Source organism: Carassius auratus, chromosome 38, assembly GCF_003368295.1.
Source record: "Carassius auratus strain Wakin chromosome 38, ASM336829v1, whole genome shotgun sequence".
NCBI lineage: Eukaryota > Metazoa > Chordata > Actinopteri > Cypriniformes > Cyprinidae > Carassius > Carassius auratus.
Window position 1 is genome coordinate 19,485,280 of NC_039280.1, and position 20,079 is coordinate 19,505,358.

Sequence of the window (20,079 nt, forward strand, 5' to 3'; positions counted from 1 at the left end):
AAGATTTGTTCTAAGAACTGATGTCTCTTTCCCACTTAGCAACGCTCCACTGTCGCCTCCATGATGCATCGTCAAGAAACTGTTGAATGTCTGCGCAAGTTCAACGCCCGCAGAAAACTAAAGGTCTGATACATTAATTTCCAGCACAATAGGGTTCAACATATTGACATTAGTTTATGCATTTGCTAACATGAATAAACAAAGTACAGTACTTTTGCAGCAATTGCTAGTCTAGGTTAATGTTATTTATGCATATATGTTACATTTTTTACATTTCAATCGTTAAGTATACATTAAAATTAGTCTGTGTATTTTGAACTGTAAATTCATACTTGAAAAGTATTAATAAAATGTTATTAATTGATTGTTTGACACCAAAATGTATGATTGTTTTAAGGCTTTGTCATTGCCAGTGTTCATTTTTATTCTAATTCTAGATAAGATACTAAAATAGCATTTGTGTTTCCTGCAGGGGGCTATTTTGACCACCATGCTGGTTTCCAGGAACTTCTCAGGTGATTGTCTCATTAGCTTCAGACATGCAGTACAAGTGAGACTTGTGCATCAATTGAGGGATCAGTATGTTATGTTTATGTAGGTTCTTTCAAAACTTAGATTTTGTAATCTGGCCCTACTTTCCTCACTGCGTAGAGGCATTTGGGCTTTGCTTTAGGTTGCTTTGTTAGGATACAAATTGGGTAAGTTTTTTGTGATACTGGAAAGGCTGAGCTTCTGCCTTGAGTCAGCCTCTCTCTCCAAAACGACATGCTCTTTTGTCCAATAGTGGGTCGGCAGCACACCAGCCCCGCCGCCCCCACCACCAGCACAGCTGCACTGGCTCAAGAAGGTACGTGAGATGTGCACTGGGGGGGCCGTTGCCCATTTTCAGCCTCAGCATGTGACCAAGGGGAGCCTGCTATACCCTTGCCAACGCACGGGCACTGAAACTCTTCTGAGAGGCCATTCGCTATGCAGAGAATATGTAACACATGCTCCAGGCTTTGGGTTCATTGACTGAATTTAGAATATTTCAATTCAAATTTGACTGTAAAAATTTTTTTGAGTGAATGCATATCTTGCGAACTGACAAAAATAAAACAAGAATAATTGAAATTCAGTCACTCCCAGCCTTGAGACACATTCGTATCTCTTTGTGCTTCATGACGTTTGACCAAAGTCTAGGATGAAAGAGCCCTTTCCTGTCAATAGCGACCTTTGCACTGCACTGAATGTGCTGTGAACTTGTCAGAAGAAGTTTTGTGTCGTTCTCAGCAGTTTGGGATGGTAAGAAGAGTATCTCAAAAAATGTATTATGTCTTCCAAGTGGTGTCTCTCTGGAAACATAATGCATTGTGGGTTTGCACTTTTGCTGATGGTCCAGGGATGCTCCGGTGGAGGTATTTCGACCAGAGTCACCTTAAGGAACGGCGTCATATTTAAAAGTCCCATTACAGATTTAGTTTCCTTGTTTTATGTTGATGGTTTCTTAAGGTGGCTCATTCTCCTTGTATACCTTTGTCCAAAGTCAGGTCGGCTTTTGGTCAACCAGCTGCACTGTGTGAAATTGTGGGTAGATGCTGACATGCATTTGCCTGTTGTTAATTATGAATGTCTACATCATATACTGTATGTATTAGCATGCTCTTGAGGAAAGACTTATTGAGAAGAACCACTGCACTGGGATCACTGTGGTGTGCTTCAGAAGTACCTTTCAGCATGTGTTTGGGTGTCTTTGTGCATGGAGGACCCGAAACAACCGGATCCAAATGTCTTGCTTTTTCTTCACATTTCCTAGCTTCTTGCCTCTCTTCATATACGTCTTAATGAAAGTGGCATGTCTGTGAATGCTCTGCCAAGTGGTTCTGTTGCTTTACAATGATATTTAACAGTTGCAGCTGTTTGTTTAAGCCCCAGAAGTACATATAATTTAATAATCAGAGGCTGATTTATCGGCCAGGCCATTAAATTAGCTGCTATTTGACTATATTGAAAGCATCAGCCGATAATTAGATGCCCAGTTATGAGTTCATTTAATTTTAGCTAATTTGTGTATATCTAAGTTCCTATCATCAAAATGTCATTATCTGCGCTACCGTTCAAATGTTTGGGATCTGTAAGATTTTAAGAAGGCTATGTTCAGAAATACAGAAAACTGAAATATCGTTCAATATTTTTACCATTTAAAATAACTTAGTTTTTTCTGTCAGCATATTTATTTCTGTAATAGCAAAGGTGAAATTTCAGAGTCACATGATCCTTCAGAAATCAAAATCTAGAGTGAGGGGAAACTGCACTTGAAATATGAAAGTATTATGTTGCAAATGTAAAAGGCTTACTGATCCCAATCTTTTGAACAGTAGTGTGTGTTGGAGCACTTTATCGGCCATCACCCTGCTCTTTCTATTGGAAATCGACTATTTAAAAAAAAAAAAGCACTCTTATCGGTCCACTGCTAATCTCTTTAACTCATGCTAAAGTAGTTTTTGATCCATTTCATACTATCAACAAGTGCAGCACACAAACTCATTTGACCCCATTATACAATTTGAATTATGAGACCAGTTTAATTAGAAGCACAACAGCTGAACAGGTCAGGAAAAAAGGACTTGTACTCTAATGAATCAGCAGTTCAGCTCTGATGTGCTCGAGTGAACTGAAGCAGACATTGGCATTGGTTTGTCAGATCTGCAGAGTCTTGTGCAGGAGAGAAATGTCATCAGTGAGGATGACAGCAGGCCAGACAGGAGATGCCTCTGCACAGCATGGACCCAGCATGAACAGAAAATCCTCGAGTTTTGCTTTGATTTGCCTGATTATTTTGTTTGCCACAGCTATTTTCCTTTTTAATAATCTGTTAATTGATTTGTCTTGCCTTTTTCCCTTTTTGCATTCTTTCCTACCTCTATCTACTTTCAAAGGTAAGGGAATTTGAAGATCATACTTGTCATCTATCTTTTTGTTTGTGCATATGTGTTCCTATTGTGTCTCATTTGATCCATTTAATTTTCAAATCACGTTTCTGTTTATGAGAACACGTGGTAAGATATGTTCATGAACTAGGTTTCATCAAACTTGAGGTGGTCTTTCATGTTTCTTGGTGGACAAAGCCAGGGCTTTGGCGTTTGCTTATTCATTGGGAATAGGTGCCATTTCACAGCCCTATGGATGGTTTTTCTGGTCGTGTCACTCGTTTATATATTATTTATATACTATCATAGGGTTTATTCATGTTTTGTTTTCATATTTTCATTTTCATTTTGTTTTGTGCTTTTTATATTTATTGATTTTATTTGTTAATCAATATAAATTCTAGTTGGTAATTTATGTAATTTTAGTAATTTAGTACCTGACTTAAACTTTTTTCAGTAATGCTAAGGAAACATTTAATTGTATTATTATTTTGTATTTTTAAACTAATATTTATATTTTGTTTTATTTTTTAGTTAGTAATTCCAGTACTGGTTTTATACACTAATCGAGCAACATTCATGTCATTAACTAGTTGGTTTTTTTTTCTCTTCTCTCATCTTTCAGCATGCAAAAGTTTACTGAACAAGAAGTCTGATGGCGTGAAGGTAAGCCCCACACACATTGTATACATCTCTTTCTCATTACTTACAGTAAGTTCTTGTATCAGCATTGGAATTATAAAAAATAATGTTTCTGTATCATTAACGAATGCACAATTCTTCTCCAGTTTTTTGTTTACAAGATTTTTCCTCTCAGATTTATGTTTCTTCTATTAATGACATATTCTAAACAGAACTGACAGTCAAGCTAAACAGCAAATGGTTTGCATAAACCAAAATGATCAAACACTCTCTGTTTCGAATTTCAAATGATTAGCTGCTTACATTTTATTAGGCTGATATATTTCAGTGTGATCTTGAATAATACCCCCCCAAGGCGACCCAATTGAAAAGCATTCGGCATATTTAGACCATTCTTGACATTTGCCCATTTGTTAGGCCTGAGTCATGGCAAAATCTGTTGAAGCAGGGAGACTTACTCAACCCTGTGCCGTCTCTGTGCATGCAGTGAATCGCCAGCCTTTCACCAAGCAACCGAGAAGCAAATGCTTGAAATGAAACAAGTCTGGTCAATAAATGGATTCCAGCAGTTTAACACTTTTCAACTGTAGCCGCTAAACACCTGTCACATCACACATGGCTTTGCAACTTCTTGTGGTTGTTTATTTTTCCTCTCTCTTTCTTCTCTGTGGGATCTAACTAGCAGCTTTATTTTTCACTGGCCTGTTTTTATGCTTCCCTGTTTTGCCCTCCTCTGTTTCACCCTGTTCAGAAAAGGAAGTCAAGCTCCAGTGTTTATTTGATGGTGAGATCTGTTCCCTGTCTCTCCTCTTTTTCTGACTCTCCCTCAACACTTTCTCACTCTCTGGCTCTTTTTTTTTTTTTTTTTTTTTTTCTTGGTTGAGATGCTCGAGAGTTTGTTTGGGTTTTGGGTTTTTGTCTGATTGTAGGATTTTGTGAGTCATAGGATCATCAAGCATTAACAGAGTCATGTTCACCCGTTCAACTCTGTTTATTACATACACACGCTTGTATTGTAAGCCCATCCTCCTTGAAGTTCATTCTTCATTACCATCGCATCTCAGTGCTTTTTTGGTGAGCCAGACCAGGGTTTTGTCTGAGAGGTTTCTCCTTGACCTAAGTTTGGTCCGTCTTCTTCCAGGCCATGATAAACCTTGTGAGCGTCCTCCAGCTCGACCCTCTCCACTTTCACGAGTCTTTAAAATCAGTAGCATACTGATTATGACCAAGGCTGAAGTTGGCTCAGAGTGGACAAAGGGCTCTTACTTGGTGCTCTTGAAAAAGAGAGAGAGAATTGAAATGCTGTTTGAACAGACGGTCTAAAACAGACAAACAAGCCTTTCTCTCACTGGAACTCCTCTTTTCCCACAGTCCATAGTGCGGCAGACCATTTCTGTTGCCATGGCAATAGCTGCAGTGGCTGTGACATCAGGTTTGTCCTAACAAGTAAAGAGCCCCTTGTTACAATAAAAAATCCATATGGATTTCAGTGAATATCTCCCCTGAAGAATAAACATATTTTCTTGTCATCAAGCAACTGAAAGTAAATTACAGCAGCAGTTGATGTCTGTGAGTTAGACATGGCCGTTCTTTCATCCTCATCACAGGGGAAGCTCAGTTCTGCTGTTTTATTATCCAACAAACATCATCAAAGTGTTTGTGCATTAATTGCCATTAGTCATGTCTTGAGTTTCTCCATCAGGTCTGGACATAAGCACATCCTGACCTCAGTTTTATTCCCCTCTCACCATTCATGGTCCGTTTAATCAAGCAGACCTGGTCCTTTCACCGTGAACTATTTTTGGTCTTGAAAATGTAATGGTTAATTGATAATTGATTCTAATTAGACTGTTAATCATCTTTAAAATTAAATTAAATGTATGCATTTAGCAGACGCTTTTACAGTGTATTCAGGCTATCAATTTTTACCTATCATGTGTTCCCGGGGAATCGAACCCCCAACCTTGCGCTTGAAGCACAATGCTCTACCAATTGAGCTACAGGAAAACTAAATTACTTTAACAATTGTATTTAAAAAAATATATACATATAAAAAAAAAGTTATATTGACATAAAATGTTAGAAGTTCTTTGTAAACATTAAACAATTTTAAATTAATAGAAACTTGACGTTTTTCAGCAATGGGGTGATATAGTGGAGGCTAGTTTAATCCAATGAAGTCTGAATCTAGAAATAACAGTTTCTTTAAAAAAGTACTTTCTTTTTTTTTTTTGTGGCTGTTGAAATTTTGGGATGGATTACTTTTGGCTGCTCTTTTGCTTCAGTGTTTGTTAATCTGTTGAATCTTTCTGTAAGGATTCTTGACCGTTCTTCTCAAGAATCATCTCCGTTTTGCCGCCACCTCTTTTCTTTCTCTGCTATAGTCAGACTTTGTTCTTTTTTTATCATAAGTTGTAGCCTGCATTGATTGACCGAGTAGAGGTCTGAGCGCTGAAGCTTTTCACTGCATGCACTAGTGGACTATCAGGGTCTTCAGGTGGCTTCATGACAGTAACACTGGCCTCTAGTTGTTACTGTGCCAACAAAATACTATATTTAAAAATACAATATTTTGTCTATTTAAATATACTGCAAATACCAAACACTTTATCTGTAGCCTTGAAACATTTCATTGATTTTGATGTTTTGGTTTTTTTTTATCACTGGAGGGACTGTTGATATCAATTTCATGAATATACTGAATGTATAAATATGTCTAAATATATTTGCACATTTATCAACACTGTTACAAATCTGTCCACGTAGATGTTTGAAAGATTATTACATTAACATTTACTGAATTTACTTTTATTATTATTATTATTATTATTATTATTATTATTATTAAATAATACAAAACTATTCTCTGTAGTCATATTTTAGGATTATTGAACAGTTTTAATAATAAAGAAAATAACCATGTAAAGGAGGCCTACGCTGGCTCCTTTTATACAGCCACCATGTTTTATCTTTGTTTTTATGTAGAACTGTCATGTGATTTTACAGATGCATGATTATAGCTTCATTATTTTTCATTTTGTGCTATTATCCACCATCGGTAGTTTAAATCTGTATAATCAGCAAAGCTCTCACTAAAACAAGCACATAGAGTTGAACATCTTTCATTAATTCAAGTAGAGCTAAAAGTGTGTCATTAAAGGTGCTCTAGGGCACGTTACGTGAGTGTTCTCTCCTAAGCAAATTTAATCCAATACAGGTCCCCTTACATGCTGTACTGTGGCTTTTGGACGCATCAAGTATGATCTGAGGCTGTCGGCTCTTGAATGGCACTGAACAAAATTCATTTTGTGTTGTCATTGTTTTTTTGTTTTTGTTTTGTTTTTGCCCCAGCCACAGACAAACAACAACAAAAACAGTGTAGTAAGCAGCAGCACCAAAGACAGCAGCATATCATCCACTGCACCAATGGTACCTCATCTTAACTTTTTATTTCCCTCACTCATAGTCTTTCCTTTTCTTAAGTCTTTGTTTAGTAAAAGGCTTTATCAGTTTGTCCCATACCTGTTGTTTTGACTCCCACCACCCATCGCTCAATCCACTCAGATGAAGATGTGTGACGTTGCTCATGGTTCTTAATGAGTTGAACTAAAACATCTGGTTTGTGCCTGTGGATTTCTCTCTGACTTCCTATTTTACCCAAACAAACTCGCAGATTAGTGTACGTTTGACAGCTTTACAGACAAACCCTGTACTTCAAAAAAAACTTCAGATAACTTGCTCTGGCCATATTAAAATTACATTTAGATAAAGCCTGGTGGTCGAGTCTCCAAGGGTAAAACAGGATCATTTTATGTCAGGAAGCAGAGCTGTTCTGTTTGTTTTGAAGATGCACTCCCTAACTTTGCATTATGGGTAATTGCTCCTTCGACGAATGGCTGTTACTGGTACAGCCTTCAGAGGACATGAAAAAAAAAAAGTCTAAAAGTCTGAGATAATTCTATATCTAGGAATATCAGCATTAAATGTGAATTGAATATTATTTAATCTGAGTATATCTCAGTGTTTGGTTTCATCCTCAACTCCATATTGATGTTATGTCAGTTTCCTCTCAATTTTCAGTAAGGTTTTGGACGTTTGGACACTACAGTGTCCCTGTCCTCATGCTAGACTGTGTAAATGACCAGTACGCCCATCCTGCTCATGCCCCAGACCTTGAAGTTGCTCGGGCTGATGGGTGATAAGGGGTTTTGTCTGAAATTGGTTTCTCAGCATGTAGGGACTGCATCTTCAAGTCTGCATTGACAGGTTGCTTATTAGAGGGTGTTGTGTTAGTGGTGGTGGAAATAAAGTAGAGTCTAGTGCGCTAGACCATTTGTTTGTATGTGGGGTGTGTATGTGCGAAGCTGGGATCAATGCTTTGTGCTTTCAGGAGAAAAAAACCTAGTGTGGCATTGTAAGCTAACTGTTTGTGTGGTGTTAATCATTTCTGTTATGTCTGTGTGCTGTTGGTGACTGGGGTTGGTCTTGGAGAGAGTCTCGTCAAGCTTAATGACTACTTCCTCTTCCACTGTGGTTAACTCCACCCAATCCTTGCTTGCATTTCCATTGACCTTCAGATCCTTTGTATAATATCCTTCGTTGCATTGTAGTTATTGTATACAGTAGCCTCAAAAAGTATTTAGATGCTTACGTCATACTTAAACATCTCTGAATGCTATTGCATATGTAGCATTTATTTGAAGGAAAAAATTTATTTATTTTTATTTGATATTTTTGTTTTCAAACATGAGCGTCACATGATTGAACAAAACATCCAACCAAGTAGCATTTATTTTAAAGAAATACTGTATAACAAGTCACATTTCTTATAAAACAGTGCTACATCAAACAAACGTAAATAGAAAAAATGCATGAATTGAAAGAATGCATTTATTGTATTTGTATTTTATTTATTAATCTGGTTATAAGACAATATTAATCTGCTTTAGTAATTGATTTAATTAAATGATTGTCAAGCTTTATCGGGACATGTGCATTGTATAACAAAACACCAAACCGGGGGGTTTGATTGTAGCATGATATAAGAAAACACAAAACCAAGTAACATTTATTTTAAAGAAATATAGAACATTTATTTACCTATTTAATTAAATATTTGTAAACACCAAACCAAGTAGCATTTATTTTAAAGAAACAGTACATTTATTTGATTGTTTGTTTGTTGTAGTCTTTGTAAATGATAAATTATACCAAATATCACTTGTTGTATATTATATCATTTATTATATTGTTTTATTTTAATGCAATGAAATTCATATTTTATGTGTAAAATGTAAAATAAGTGCCAAGATACATTTTGGGGCCTCTGTATACATAGTATTAACTTAAGGACCTTGTGCAGAATTCACCAATGTGTGTGTTTGATGCACCTTCTAACTGCTGACAATCATAGCAGTAGTGAAGGCTCATCATGCTAGTTGTGGAGTTGTGGTGCCTACACCCTCTTTCCTCAACCCTGCATGGTAAACTCTCTCCTGCCTCCCCAGGAACCACAGACCACTGTCGTGCACAATCCAGCTGATGGCATCAAGGTAAGCCACCTCTTTTAGCTCTGCACTGAACACCAGTCATTTGAGTCACTTCCTAATGCCACAACCCCAAACCTTCACAAATATGACTCAAATGAAGGGGGCTTGCCCTCATGCTGGCTTGGCTGGACTGTGCAGGGTTTGGGGTGTTCCTGTGAGAGCTCTGTTTGTGTGTGAGGGTGTGCTGGGGTATATCTGTGCTTGTGGTTGATTCTTTGTGTGTGTGTGTGTATTTGCTGATTCACAGTGTGTGCACTGTATATTGTTCCACATGGTTTATAGACCCTGTCTGCAAACCTGTATACTTCTTTTCCTGTCTTCCCACCTTCATACGACCATCCCTCCATCTTGCACATTGTCTCTCTCTCTCTCTCTCTCTCATCACAGGGGTCTACAGAGAGCTGTAACACCACAGAAGAGGAGGACATGAAAGGTAGGAAAGGTACACTATCAACTCCTCATGTACTCTGCATGTTTACTGTATCTCTTGCTCTCTGGGATCTAAAAAATGTGATGTGTGTGTGGATTGGTGCAAATATTACACAAAAAGGCCATTAGTTAGTGTAATAAGTTTATACCTATTAGATCTGTCCTGATTTTTTAGGCAGGTTCTTAGACTGTGACTACAGTGACATACAGTTCTGTGCAAAAGTCTTAGATGCTTCACCAAAACATTGCTCTCAAGACCATTTGTTTCTTTGGCTTGTGCGTGAGTAGATAATATCAATTTTAGATTCCCAAACATTCCTTTTGCAAATTGTAATTATCCACTGAGATTTTTGTTTGACCAAGGCCCACATCAGATGGTATCATCAAAATGCACTGCATTTTTCATTACATGACGAGAAATAAGCAACTGAGACTGTCTAAATCCATAGAACAAAACATAGATTGTGATTCGTATGGAAATGTATTATTTTTAGAAGAAAATAAGTATGAAGGTTCACCCCAAACCTAACCATTAATGGCTTAAGCAGATCACACAAAAATGTATTGTATTCTATCACCCTCAAAAACCTTTTATATCTCAGAAACACAAATAAACATAGGCTACTATTAATGAAACCTGACAGATTTCTGTCCTTGTGCTGAAAGTCCATCTGAACTGATCAGTAATTCAAGTCTTTTAAAGAGACGTGGTCACTGTTTGTCACTGACCATACGTGTTTGAGACTGTATGTCAAACAAGTACGCTTGAGTTTCCATTACCAAATTTGATGAGCTCTATCTATTTGTTTGTTTATTTGCATTGTACATGGTGGTGATTTTACATCTGAATGTGATTGCATTGAAAGGGTTATGAAATGCATTGGACCAGGTGTAAACAGCGTCAAGGCTTGTACACGCTCCAACTCTTAAATAGCAGTAGTGGTAATGAGGGCCAGAGGGAATACATATTAAACAGATACAGGCAGAGAATGATTGACTGAGATTTATTCCTGTGTGGTGAAAGCATGATAATTGCTTTGATTGTGCATTGACAGCCAGCTCGTCAGCTGTAGATACATTGCTGGTCACTACAGCTGCAGCTATGGTGAAGAATAAGGCACCAAAACAGGGTCAGACAGACTGATTGCTTTCATGAATCAGCACAAGCTTGCTAAGAAAAGGAGCCGTGCTGTGAATGCCAGAGTTACCATGACACTGATGAATCACAAAGTTTTGTGCTCCAGTAATGAATGTCCACAATATCTGAGGGGATATTAGTTTTAACACACTGACCTTTACAGGAAACAAATACCCCTCCTGAAAATGACTCCCATCTCAGTATGTTGTCTAACAGAGTCACATGGCGATTCATTACAGCTCACGGCAATATTACACAACAGTTCAGTCTAATTGTCATCTTCAGATCAGTCTTTTTGTTAAGTTCTAAGTTATTCTGAGCTTCTAGACTGACTGTTAGATATTAAAACATTTTAACCTTACTTTAATCACTTCTATTCAGTCTGAGGTTTAATGTTTCAGTAGAGCTTTAGGATCATTCATTACTAAATCTACACTAATCTAAGTTTGATTGTCAGGCTATATAATGGGACCTAACCCTTTTTTTTTTAAAGAAATAAATGTATTCGCAAGGATGCATTCATTTAAATAAAAGTGACAACAAAGACTTTCTGATGTTCTGTTTTAAGCCAATGCTCAGCATATTAGAATGATTTCTTAAGGATCATATGACACTGAAGACTGGAGTAATAATGCTGAAAATTCAGCTTTGCCATTAGAGGAATATATTTCAAAATATATTGAAATATACTGTAAAGTAGTGATTTTAAATTGTGATATTTCACAATATTTAAGTGCAGCCCTACCAAGCAGGAAAGACTTCTTTAAAAAACATTTAAAAGTAAGTGTGTGTGTGTGTGTGTGTGTGTGTGTGTATGTGTATGTTCAAACCGTTTAAAACAAAAACTGCATAAAACTTGATATTACAATGTTTTATCCATTTTTTTTGTTTTGAGATGAAATAAGTGTTTGACCATTTTCAGCACTGGGTTTCAGTGTTGTACCTAGTTTAATCTCACATTTATTTATTCATTAAGTATGTAAATGCTTTTAAAAAAAATGTTGCAGTTCTTCCAACAATTGAGGTCTCTGAGGGTTAAACCTCCCAAACCATCGACTTGTGTCATAGCAGAGAGGCGCAAAGATCTCACTTTCTACACCAGGGTGGAAATATATAAACTCCACATAAATACAAACAGTTTTATAACATGTCCTTTTATAGAAGTATTAGAGACTTCAGGGTTTCGAAAATATTGCTTTTTAATTTTGAATCAACATTTTTTCACATAACATTACCCTTATTACTAAATGCTTTTTGCTCTTAAGGTGCATGCACATTATGTTTCAGCATGTTTTTTTTTTTTTTTTTGTACTCTATTGTGTGCTGTTGGTATTTTTGGAAGATTATCATGCAAATTATGTCATCATTTCATTTATAAATATAGCACAAAGCCAAGCTGGAAAAAGGCTTGTGGTATGTCACATTATTCCCCATTAATTGTCTGTGTCAGTATCGGTGGGTGGGGCTAGCAGTGACAGTGCAGTGGTGAGCCAGTGCAGTGCCTCGGAGGAGCCAGCTCCTCAGCCTGAGGTCTCTCCCCCCTGCCCACCGTCCCGTAAGTCCACTGCTACAGCAGTGACCTTATCAGCTGTTTCTACAACTCCCTACTGGACTCATCCGATCTCTCCGTTCCTACTGTTCCCACTGCTAACTTAAAGTATCTCACCTTTCTAATGTTACTTCATATGCTCCAAAACAAATCTGGCTGAGATGGACTCACTGGACATCAAAATTATTAAATACCCTAATTGTAAGGTTTGGTATCATTATGAAAGGGGTCATATGATATATCTTATTTGTATTACTGATGCATTAAGGTTTTGTTTTAGTTATTTTGCAAAAACGGTACCATAGTTAAATTCGTGATGTTCATTTTCCAAGCTCTCTCGGACCCTTGAATTAAACTATTTTTTCTGCTTTGCCTAGTTGTCTACTCGGACACGGACAGCAGTTTTGCTGCTCTTATTTGATTCATAAAAGGACATGAGTATACTGAATACTACATTGAAGTATTCATCCGTGTCTGTGTGATGCAGGAAGGTTGTGAATGTTTGGTCTTTTGAGTAAATTCGATATGATATGACCCCTTCAAGACAAAAATATGGCAAATTTGCCTAAATCATTGCAGTACTCAAAAATAAAATGCACGCCACATGATCTGCTGTAGTCCACATTGTACACTTATTAGCACAATCAAGGACAGTTATTGTCACCTAATTTTGAGTCTCTCGCAGTCCGCCATCTTTGCCCTTTACTCATGTACATCCTCACCTCTGACATGGAAAGAATTGCACTGACCTTCTCAGTCAGAGTGACCTTTTCATTTATTTATCTGTGAGACACTGAATACTTTGAGTGTGACAGATGAGCAGAGGGCCCGTGCTGGGACTGTACACGACAGACATCTCTCAACACATGCACATACTGTGCATAGATCTACTCGCTGTGGCTCTTGTGTTCTTCACTAAATCTCACAGCTTATGCTGCTGTTGTATATAGACTACTGCCACTGTCATAAGACTGGCTGTATCATCTTTGTATCTGTCTGTCATGGCTGAGTACAGCGACTGCTCAAACCACTGAACCAGATTGCTGCAGGTTTCAGTAAAAAAAAAAAAAAAAAAGCTTGAGATCTGCCACCATCTGCTGGACTGTTAAATCAAACGCTACCAGATCTCTGATTCAGTATGCTGCAGTATTGCTACTGTAATCCTCTAGATCATTGCCATACATATTTATCAACTCTGCCAGTGTATGTTTTCTGTTCATTAATCAAATTCAGTAATCATTTAATTACTGAATTTATTACTGCAGTGTTTTCTGTGACATGCAGTGGTTTCAGCATCATTTGCAGTAGTTTGATATTTTATGTATGTGATCTAATCAGTGGTTTTCAGCCTTTTTGATTCGAAGGCCCCACAGTATCCCATCATAGGATGATTTACATCTCATTTTAAATGTTTATTTTAAAATAATATTGCTACTAATTACTTGCTTATATTAAATACATAATATAGACTACTTTTAAGTCATGCCCACCCCCAAGGGATCCACTGATCTAGATGCATGAATTAGTTACTGAATGTTTGGAACAGAATACTATCTTACATAAGGAATATTATCATTGTTAAAATGTATTTTTAATGAAAAATAATACAAATAGAAAAGTGAATCATTCTAATCAAAATTTGCATCATATTTTCTGCATACATTTGTGTTAATGAATACTGGATAATGAGGTGAGCGATGGAAAATTACTATAATCGAAATGGAAGGTGAATGTGAATGCATGTTTTATACTAGACAGTTTGTCAAATCTAATCGGTTATCCAGGTATTTCATGATTTGCATATTGTGCACAGTATGCATACTATATACTGAAGCCGTAGTAAGGTAGTATACTGTTCTGAAGGCAGCATGTGTCTCCAAGTAGTGCTCGGTTTGTTTATCATACTTTTGTTTTGCTGTGGCATAGCATCTCTGTGTGCTTAGTTGCAGCTTTGTTTATTTGTGCCGTTGTCTTGCAGCCGATCCACCACATGATGTTAAGAATGTTGCTTGGAGCAGTTCAGGTCAGAGCTCCTGTCCTGATTTAGAGCCTGCTGTACCTGCTCCAGCCTCCACAACAGCAGGGGGCAGCAGCGTGCACAGGCAGCTCTGTAAGTCTTAGACTGTTGATTTAGTGACAGATGTTACATTTTCTACCCCCCTTAATGTAAGTCCTGACATTCCCTCTGGCTTTACCCTTTAAGTCCCTCCAGTTCATCACTCTATAACAGTTCTCTCGTGAAACATGAACACAAATAGGGACTATGAGATGATTCAAGTGTTAAATGTTTGTTCTTTACAGTTGGGTTGTGGTTACTGAGCTGGTTGAAATCAGAAGCATTTAAGAACCATTTTAGACAAGTCATTTTAAGTTATAGCTTGTGTTAAAATCAGGAAACTAGAAAACTAAGTGCTTTTCTTGAAAGACAGCACTCAATAACAGCCAATAGTATGCTGAACTGAATGTGAGATTTCAAGAGCAGATAGTTAGGAACAAAAGGTCGGTTTGTGATTTATTAAATAATCATTGTGGATTAAACTTGATTGTTCCTCCTATTTTTCCAAATGCCAGCACGAAAGCAGGAGATCATTAAAATCACCGAGCAGCTGATTGAGGCCATCAACAATGGAGATTTTGAAGCTTACACGTAAGTTCGGTTATTTATAATCATTAAAATCAACCGATTTTAAGACTATGCCAATTTCCATATTTATCATTCTAAAATGAGTATCGTTCTAGCCTCAGGTTTCACAGACAAGGTTTAAGCCTAGTCCTAGACTAAAAAGTAAGTCTGGGTTGTTTCAACTGAAAGAAACTTGCACTGACTGATCTTAAAAGCCTTTCTTTCGTGTTTTTTCTAAGGCACGTTTATAAAAAAAATTCTTCAGTGTCCTAATTGAACTATGGCCTAATCCTGGTTTAAAGTCTAAGCCCTGTCTGTGAAACCGGACTTAGATGTTTTGGGGTATTAAGTGGAAACTGAATAGTGGTTTGCATTATCATCTCCATAACTGTTTCAGGAGGATCTGTGACCCTGGCCTGACCTCGTTTGAGCCCGAGGCACTTGGAAACCTGGTTGAGGGAATGGACTTCCATAAGTTCTACTTTGAGAATTGTAAGCCCCAAGCTTTTTAATGTACTAGTGTCCAAGAAAGTTGTATAGGTTTGTTGTACCTATTAATAACTTGTTTTTATGCTCTATATAATTGTAAGCAGGAAATTTCAGTTAAAGCAGGGGGGTCCATTCCTGCTCCTGGAGGGCTAATGTCCTGCAGAGTTTAGCTTCAACTAGTTCCAACACACTTGCCTGGAAGTTTCTAGTCAGTTTGAAGACCTTGGTTTACTGATTCAAGTGTGTTTATTTAGCGTTAAAGCTAAACTCTGCAGCACAGTGGCCCTCAGTGGAACAGGTTTGGACATCCCTGAGCTAGAGCGTGTTCAAGCTAACCTGTTAGGCTCATATAACATAACATGTCTTTATCTACTGCCTGTGTTTGACTCTAGTGCTGAGTAAGAACAGTAAGCCTGTGCATACAACCATCCTGAACCCTCACGTGCACCTGATTGGAGAGGACGCTGCTTGCATCGCCTATATCCGACTGACGCAGTACATGGACAGCCAGGGCCGGCCACGCAGCAGCCAGTCGGAGGAGACCCGTGTGTGGCACCGCCGAGAGGCCAAGTGGCTCAACATCCACTTCCACTGCTCTGGAGCGCCTGCCGCACCTCTACAGTGAACCACACAGGGCAAAGGTACTGATTGACAAATGCCTTCGTGTCAACACAAGAAGTGAAACATTATTTAGTATTTTTTGTGTTCTCTTCCTTAGCATGCCTGAATAATAAAGCTGATTGGAGCATTTCTTCTCCGTGCACGTCTTGCCGCCTGGAGCCCGGCCAGAAGAGAACCTCTTGAAGTTTTGAAAACGTGAGGGAAAAAAATTGACACAACTAAGAAATCTATTTAAAAGTGGCCACCACTTCAGTCCAACTCTAGCTAGATGTGGGGCGGGCGGCCACGGCAGCAGCCCTGCCTTTTGGATGCTGCATGCTTCTAATGCCCACACGGGGCGCTGTATTGTCTTTACACATAATCCCATAATGTCTGCTGCCCAACATTCAGAAATGGTGTTCAAAGTATTAATAATATATTGTAAAATATTGAGATCTTCACTTGTGTAATTAACAGCTGGTAGACATGGACGTTAGAATCAGAAATGTGAATCTTTGAAAAGCACACGCTGTTTTAAGGGTAAATGGTGTGAGTTTGTTACGTTTAAGAAAAAAAAACAAATCGGTTTTGATTTTATTTTTTACGCAAAGAATGTGATTGCATGGCATATCAGAGGGAACGAAAAATGTATCAGATGTTGAAGCATATTGAGAAGAGGATGTTTTAATGTTGCTTTTATTTTCTTTGAAATTAAGGAACGGGGTTGGGGAAGATTTTGTTAGGCTTTCTGTCGTGTTTTTGTGGATCTCTTGGTTTTTATTTCCTGAATGATGCTGTATTTGAAAGTATTTTGTGTTTTCAAGAATTGTTTTAAAGTGGGACACGATTTAATATAGTTGTGCATAAATCAATATTTATGAAGATAAAGGGCGAAACAGTGTGTGGTGTTCCAAGGGAGAGAAGGGTGGGGAGATGTGTTTGTCTACGTATAAATGTTTTTTCTTGGGTTTTGTATAAATCTTCTTTACACACACTTCCACATGAGGCCTAAACTCAAGTTGGGTTGGTTTACTTGCCTTCCTGTATGTTTGTACCCATAACCTCCTGGCTCTCTGAACCTGAAGTTGCAGAACTCACATAGATTCGAGTTTATGTCTCCTGGTCCCCAGGGGGCGCTAAACACTACACACAATTTGCTCATAGCCCCTGCCCTCCCTCACAGAGTTACTAAGCTCAACCTTTTAGGCTTCCAGCTGCTGTGCATATCATTTTTAGACTATACGCATGTCGAAAAAAAAGAAAAAAATGAATGGCCTGTACTGTTTTTGCACATAAGCTTGAGACTCTATGCTTGTTCTGTTCACTTTTTGTGGACTGTTTTGCAACTTCAGGTTATGAATTCCATCCATAGGGGTCCAAGCTATAGAAGAAGACCCAAACTGCCACATTATCCCCCCGTGAGTGTCTGTACACTTGTCTGTACATTGTCTCATCATACATTGTGACTTTAAAAGAATTGAATGTTGTTTTAAGATCACCTGACCATCTTTAGGCAGGGATTTGAATGGAAAATGACTTGATGAATGCAGTTCCATGGTGTTTTGGGGTCCATTTCACGGTTGAATCTTTTCTGAGTATCTTGATTGTTTTATTTGAATTATTTCCAGTATAACCTGTAAATACTAATGCATATCATTGATGAGGGATGAATCCAACGCTCAGCCATTAGTCCTCATCCAGATGCACGTACACACACACAGGCTTTCAGTACACACAACTCACATAGTTTAAAAAAGAAAAATCTTGGTTTGGGTGTGTTAAAGCACATGGACACATTGTGCTCCCTTTAAAGCTTATCTGTGTGATTGCCATACATTGGAACACTGTTCTTGACTGTGTTATGTAGATCCTGTGTGTGATTTGTGATGCCTGGGGATTTAACATTCCCCTTTTACTCTGTGCTAAGCCATTTCTCGTGACATTTACCTTTTGAGGATGGGCCAAAAGTTGCACCCAACCCTATATGATGTTCAAAAAAGGGAGGAAAGAGAGTACTCCTACCCTAAAGCCATCTTGTTAGTGAGTTCACTTATCCACAGATGAAACCGTCTGACACAGTGACGTCTGCCAAACCTTCATACTCCGTGCTCTGTTGCCCCCTGCTGAAATCTTATAACAGTGTGATCAGCCCTAGTCTCTGGCAACTTCTATCACTCATATATATATATTAGTGTATCCTCTCAGATATGAGAATGTCCTTGTTTAAAAAAGTGCAGTTTAGTCAGTCAAACATCCATAAAAAATGTAAATGGCAAAGAAATGTTTCCAGATGCAGGAGATTGTAGTTTTTGTATTTGTTATGACTGTTAAATGGACACCAACGCCTTTGTATGCGAAGTGAATAATTCCTGAACAAAATAATTCCCACAACCAAACCATATATGCAGTTCAGCAGAAGGAAAATATGCATGTGTAACTTTCTGGTAATAATTTTCACTGTCTGTGTTACTTAAAATTTAATTGTGTATATTACCTGCATCTTCAAGGTAAATGAAATGTGGCTCTGAGATATGGTTTCCAATGCTAAAATGAAATGCTAATTTTGTAAAGAAATGGACTAAAAGAAATTAACAATGCTTTAGCTTGGTATGTTTCCCCATTCTTGTCAGTTTTTTGCATTGTAACCATATATGATGGGACTACATATGCTTATGAGGTTTAATTGGATGCTGGATTTTTGCATGACCATACAATTAATAAACCTATGAATTGAAATCCATCAAGTGTTTGTTTGAGTGTCGTTAAAGCATCATAGCTTTTTATTATTGAAACATTTGGTATATTTAATAAAACATCATGTCAACATCACTGTCTTTGCTCTGCTCAGTGTGCATTTGAAGTTGACACGAATACAAATGCGTGGAACGTGCTTGTGCTTTACAGTTTGACTGTTGACATATCTGCACGTTTTAACCGGATGAGGTGTTATTCACCATTCAGAAAATAATCCTACACCCTCAATAATGACACTTCAAAATTGTGTGGTTGCACTGACACTGTTGACCTGTAGAAATGTCTGTAATGGCATTCTCTATCAAGTATAGTGAAACTTCTGGAACCCCTGATATTGCTTACAGCGAAATGGAAAAGTTTGAGCTCCCCTATAGCGGAACTCCACAGTTGCATACTTGACTTATGAATTCTAATATATTTTGGAAAACAACGAAGCACGAAATTGAGCTTGCACAACTAGAAGTGGCCACATATGCTACTGTAGATGTGTGAAACATTTCTGAGCGAGGTCATTGGTTTCATTCCTGCTCTTGGTTGTTGGCTTAAGACTGGCAAGAGCAGATTCCAAATCTTCAATACTTGCTGGATCTGTCCACAGGTTTTGTCAGTTACCCACCAGATTCTCCTGTCAACCTTCATAGCAAAAGGCATCCCAGAAACGGCACTCCAGTGATTTGAGTCTTGCCTCTCAGATGGTTTAGTTCTTGGACCACTTATTTTCTCTATCTACTTGTCATCACTAGATTCTGTCATTTAGAAAGATGGCTTTTCATATCACTGTTATGCTGATGACACTCAACTCTCTCCATTCCATCCTGATCATCTGATCTCAACTGCTTGCATCTCAGCATGTCTAACAGACCTTTTCTTGCTAAATGAAGTACTATCACCTTCAACTCAACCTTGCCAATACAGAACTGCCGGTGGCTTGAGCTAACCAATCACTTTTTAACAATTTCTCCATCCAGCTATCAACCATAACACCTTCCAGAACAGCCAGGGACCTTGGAGTTGTGATTGATTATCAGCTGAATTTCACAGAACATGTTGTTACAACTGCCCGGTCCTGCAGATTTGCCTTGTACAACAAAGATCAGGCCCTTTATATCAGAACATGCTACCCAACTCCTGGTTCAAGCTCTTGTTCTCTCCAGGCTAGACAACTGCAATGCTCTCTTGACAGGTCTTCCAGCCAGCTCTGTCAAACCTCTGCAAGGATGTGGAAGCAAGAGTAGTCTTTAACAAGCTGAAAACAGTGTATGTCAGACCTCTGTTCATCAGTTTCTACTTGCTACCAATAACCGCTCGTATTTGCCTACAAAACAACCACTGGCTCTGCACCCATTTACCTGAATTCCCTACTTCATACTTATGTTAGACATATGTTAGCTAAAGCT

The 20,079-nt window shown here is 38.0% G+C and overlaps 1 protein-coding gene across 27 annotated transcripts in view; it reads left to right on the forward strand.

The window, feature by feature from the left end:
- The window catches only part of camk2g2 (calcium/calmodulin-dependent protein kinase (CaM kinase) II gamma 2), a 55,719-nt gene extending 37,049 nt beyond the window's left edge, over positions 1 to 18,670 (forward strand). The window contains exons 11-22 of one of the 27 annotated variants that reach the window (XM_026224597.1): positions 40 to 123; positions 473 to 515; positions 785 to 847; positions 3,535 to 3,575; positions 6,903 to 6,980; positions 9,059 to 9,103; positions 9,488 to 9,542; positions 14,195 to 14,326; positions 14,788 to 14,863; positions 15,237 to 15,331; positions 15,721 to 15,969; positions 16,047 to 18,670. In XM_026224597.1, the coding sequence (XP_026080382.1) occupies positions 40 to 123; positions 473 to 515; positions 785 to 847; positions 3,535 to 3,575; positions 6,903 to 6,980; positions 9,059 to 9,103; positions 9,488 to 9,542; positions 14,195 to 14,326; positions 14,788 to 14,863; positions 15,237 to 15,331; positions 15,721 to 15,953 (945 nt within the window). In that variant the 3' untranslated portion in view covers positions 15,954 to 15,969; positions 16,047 to 18,670. Of the gene's footprint in view, positions 1 to 39; positions 124 to 472; positions 516 to 784; positions 848 to 3,534; positions 3,576 to 4,302; positions 4,336 to 6,902; positions 6,981 to 9,058; positions 9,104 to 9,487; positions 9,543 to 14,194; positions 14,327 to 14,787; positions 14,864 to 15,236; positions 15,332 to 15,720; positions 15,970 to 16,046 lie in introns of all 27 variants that reach the window. The other 26 variants (XM_026224602.1, XM_026224601.1, XM_026224598.1 and 23 more) reach the window with 26 other exon arrangements.
- The last annotated feature ends 1,409 nt before the right edge of the window (positions 18,671 to 20,079 follow it).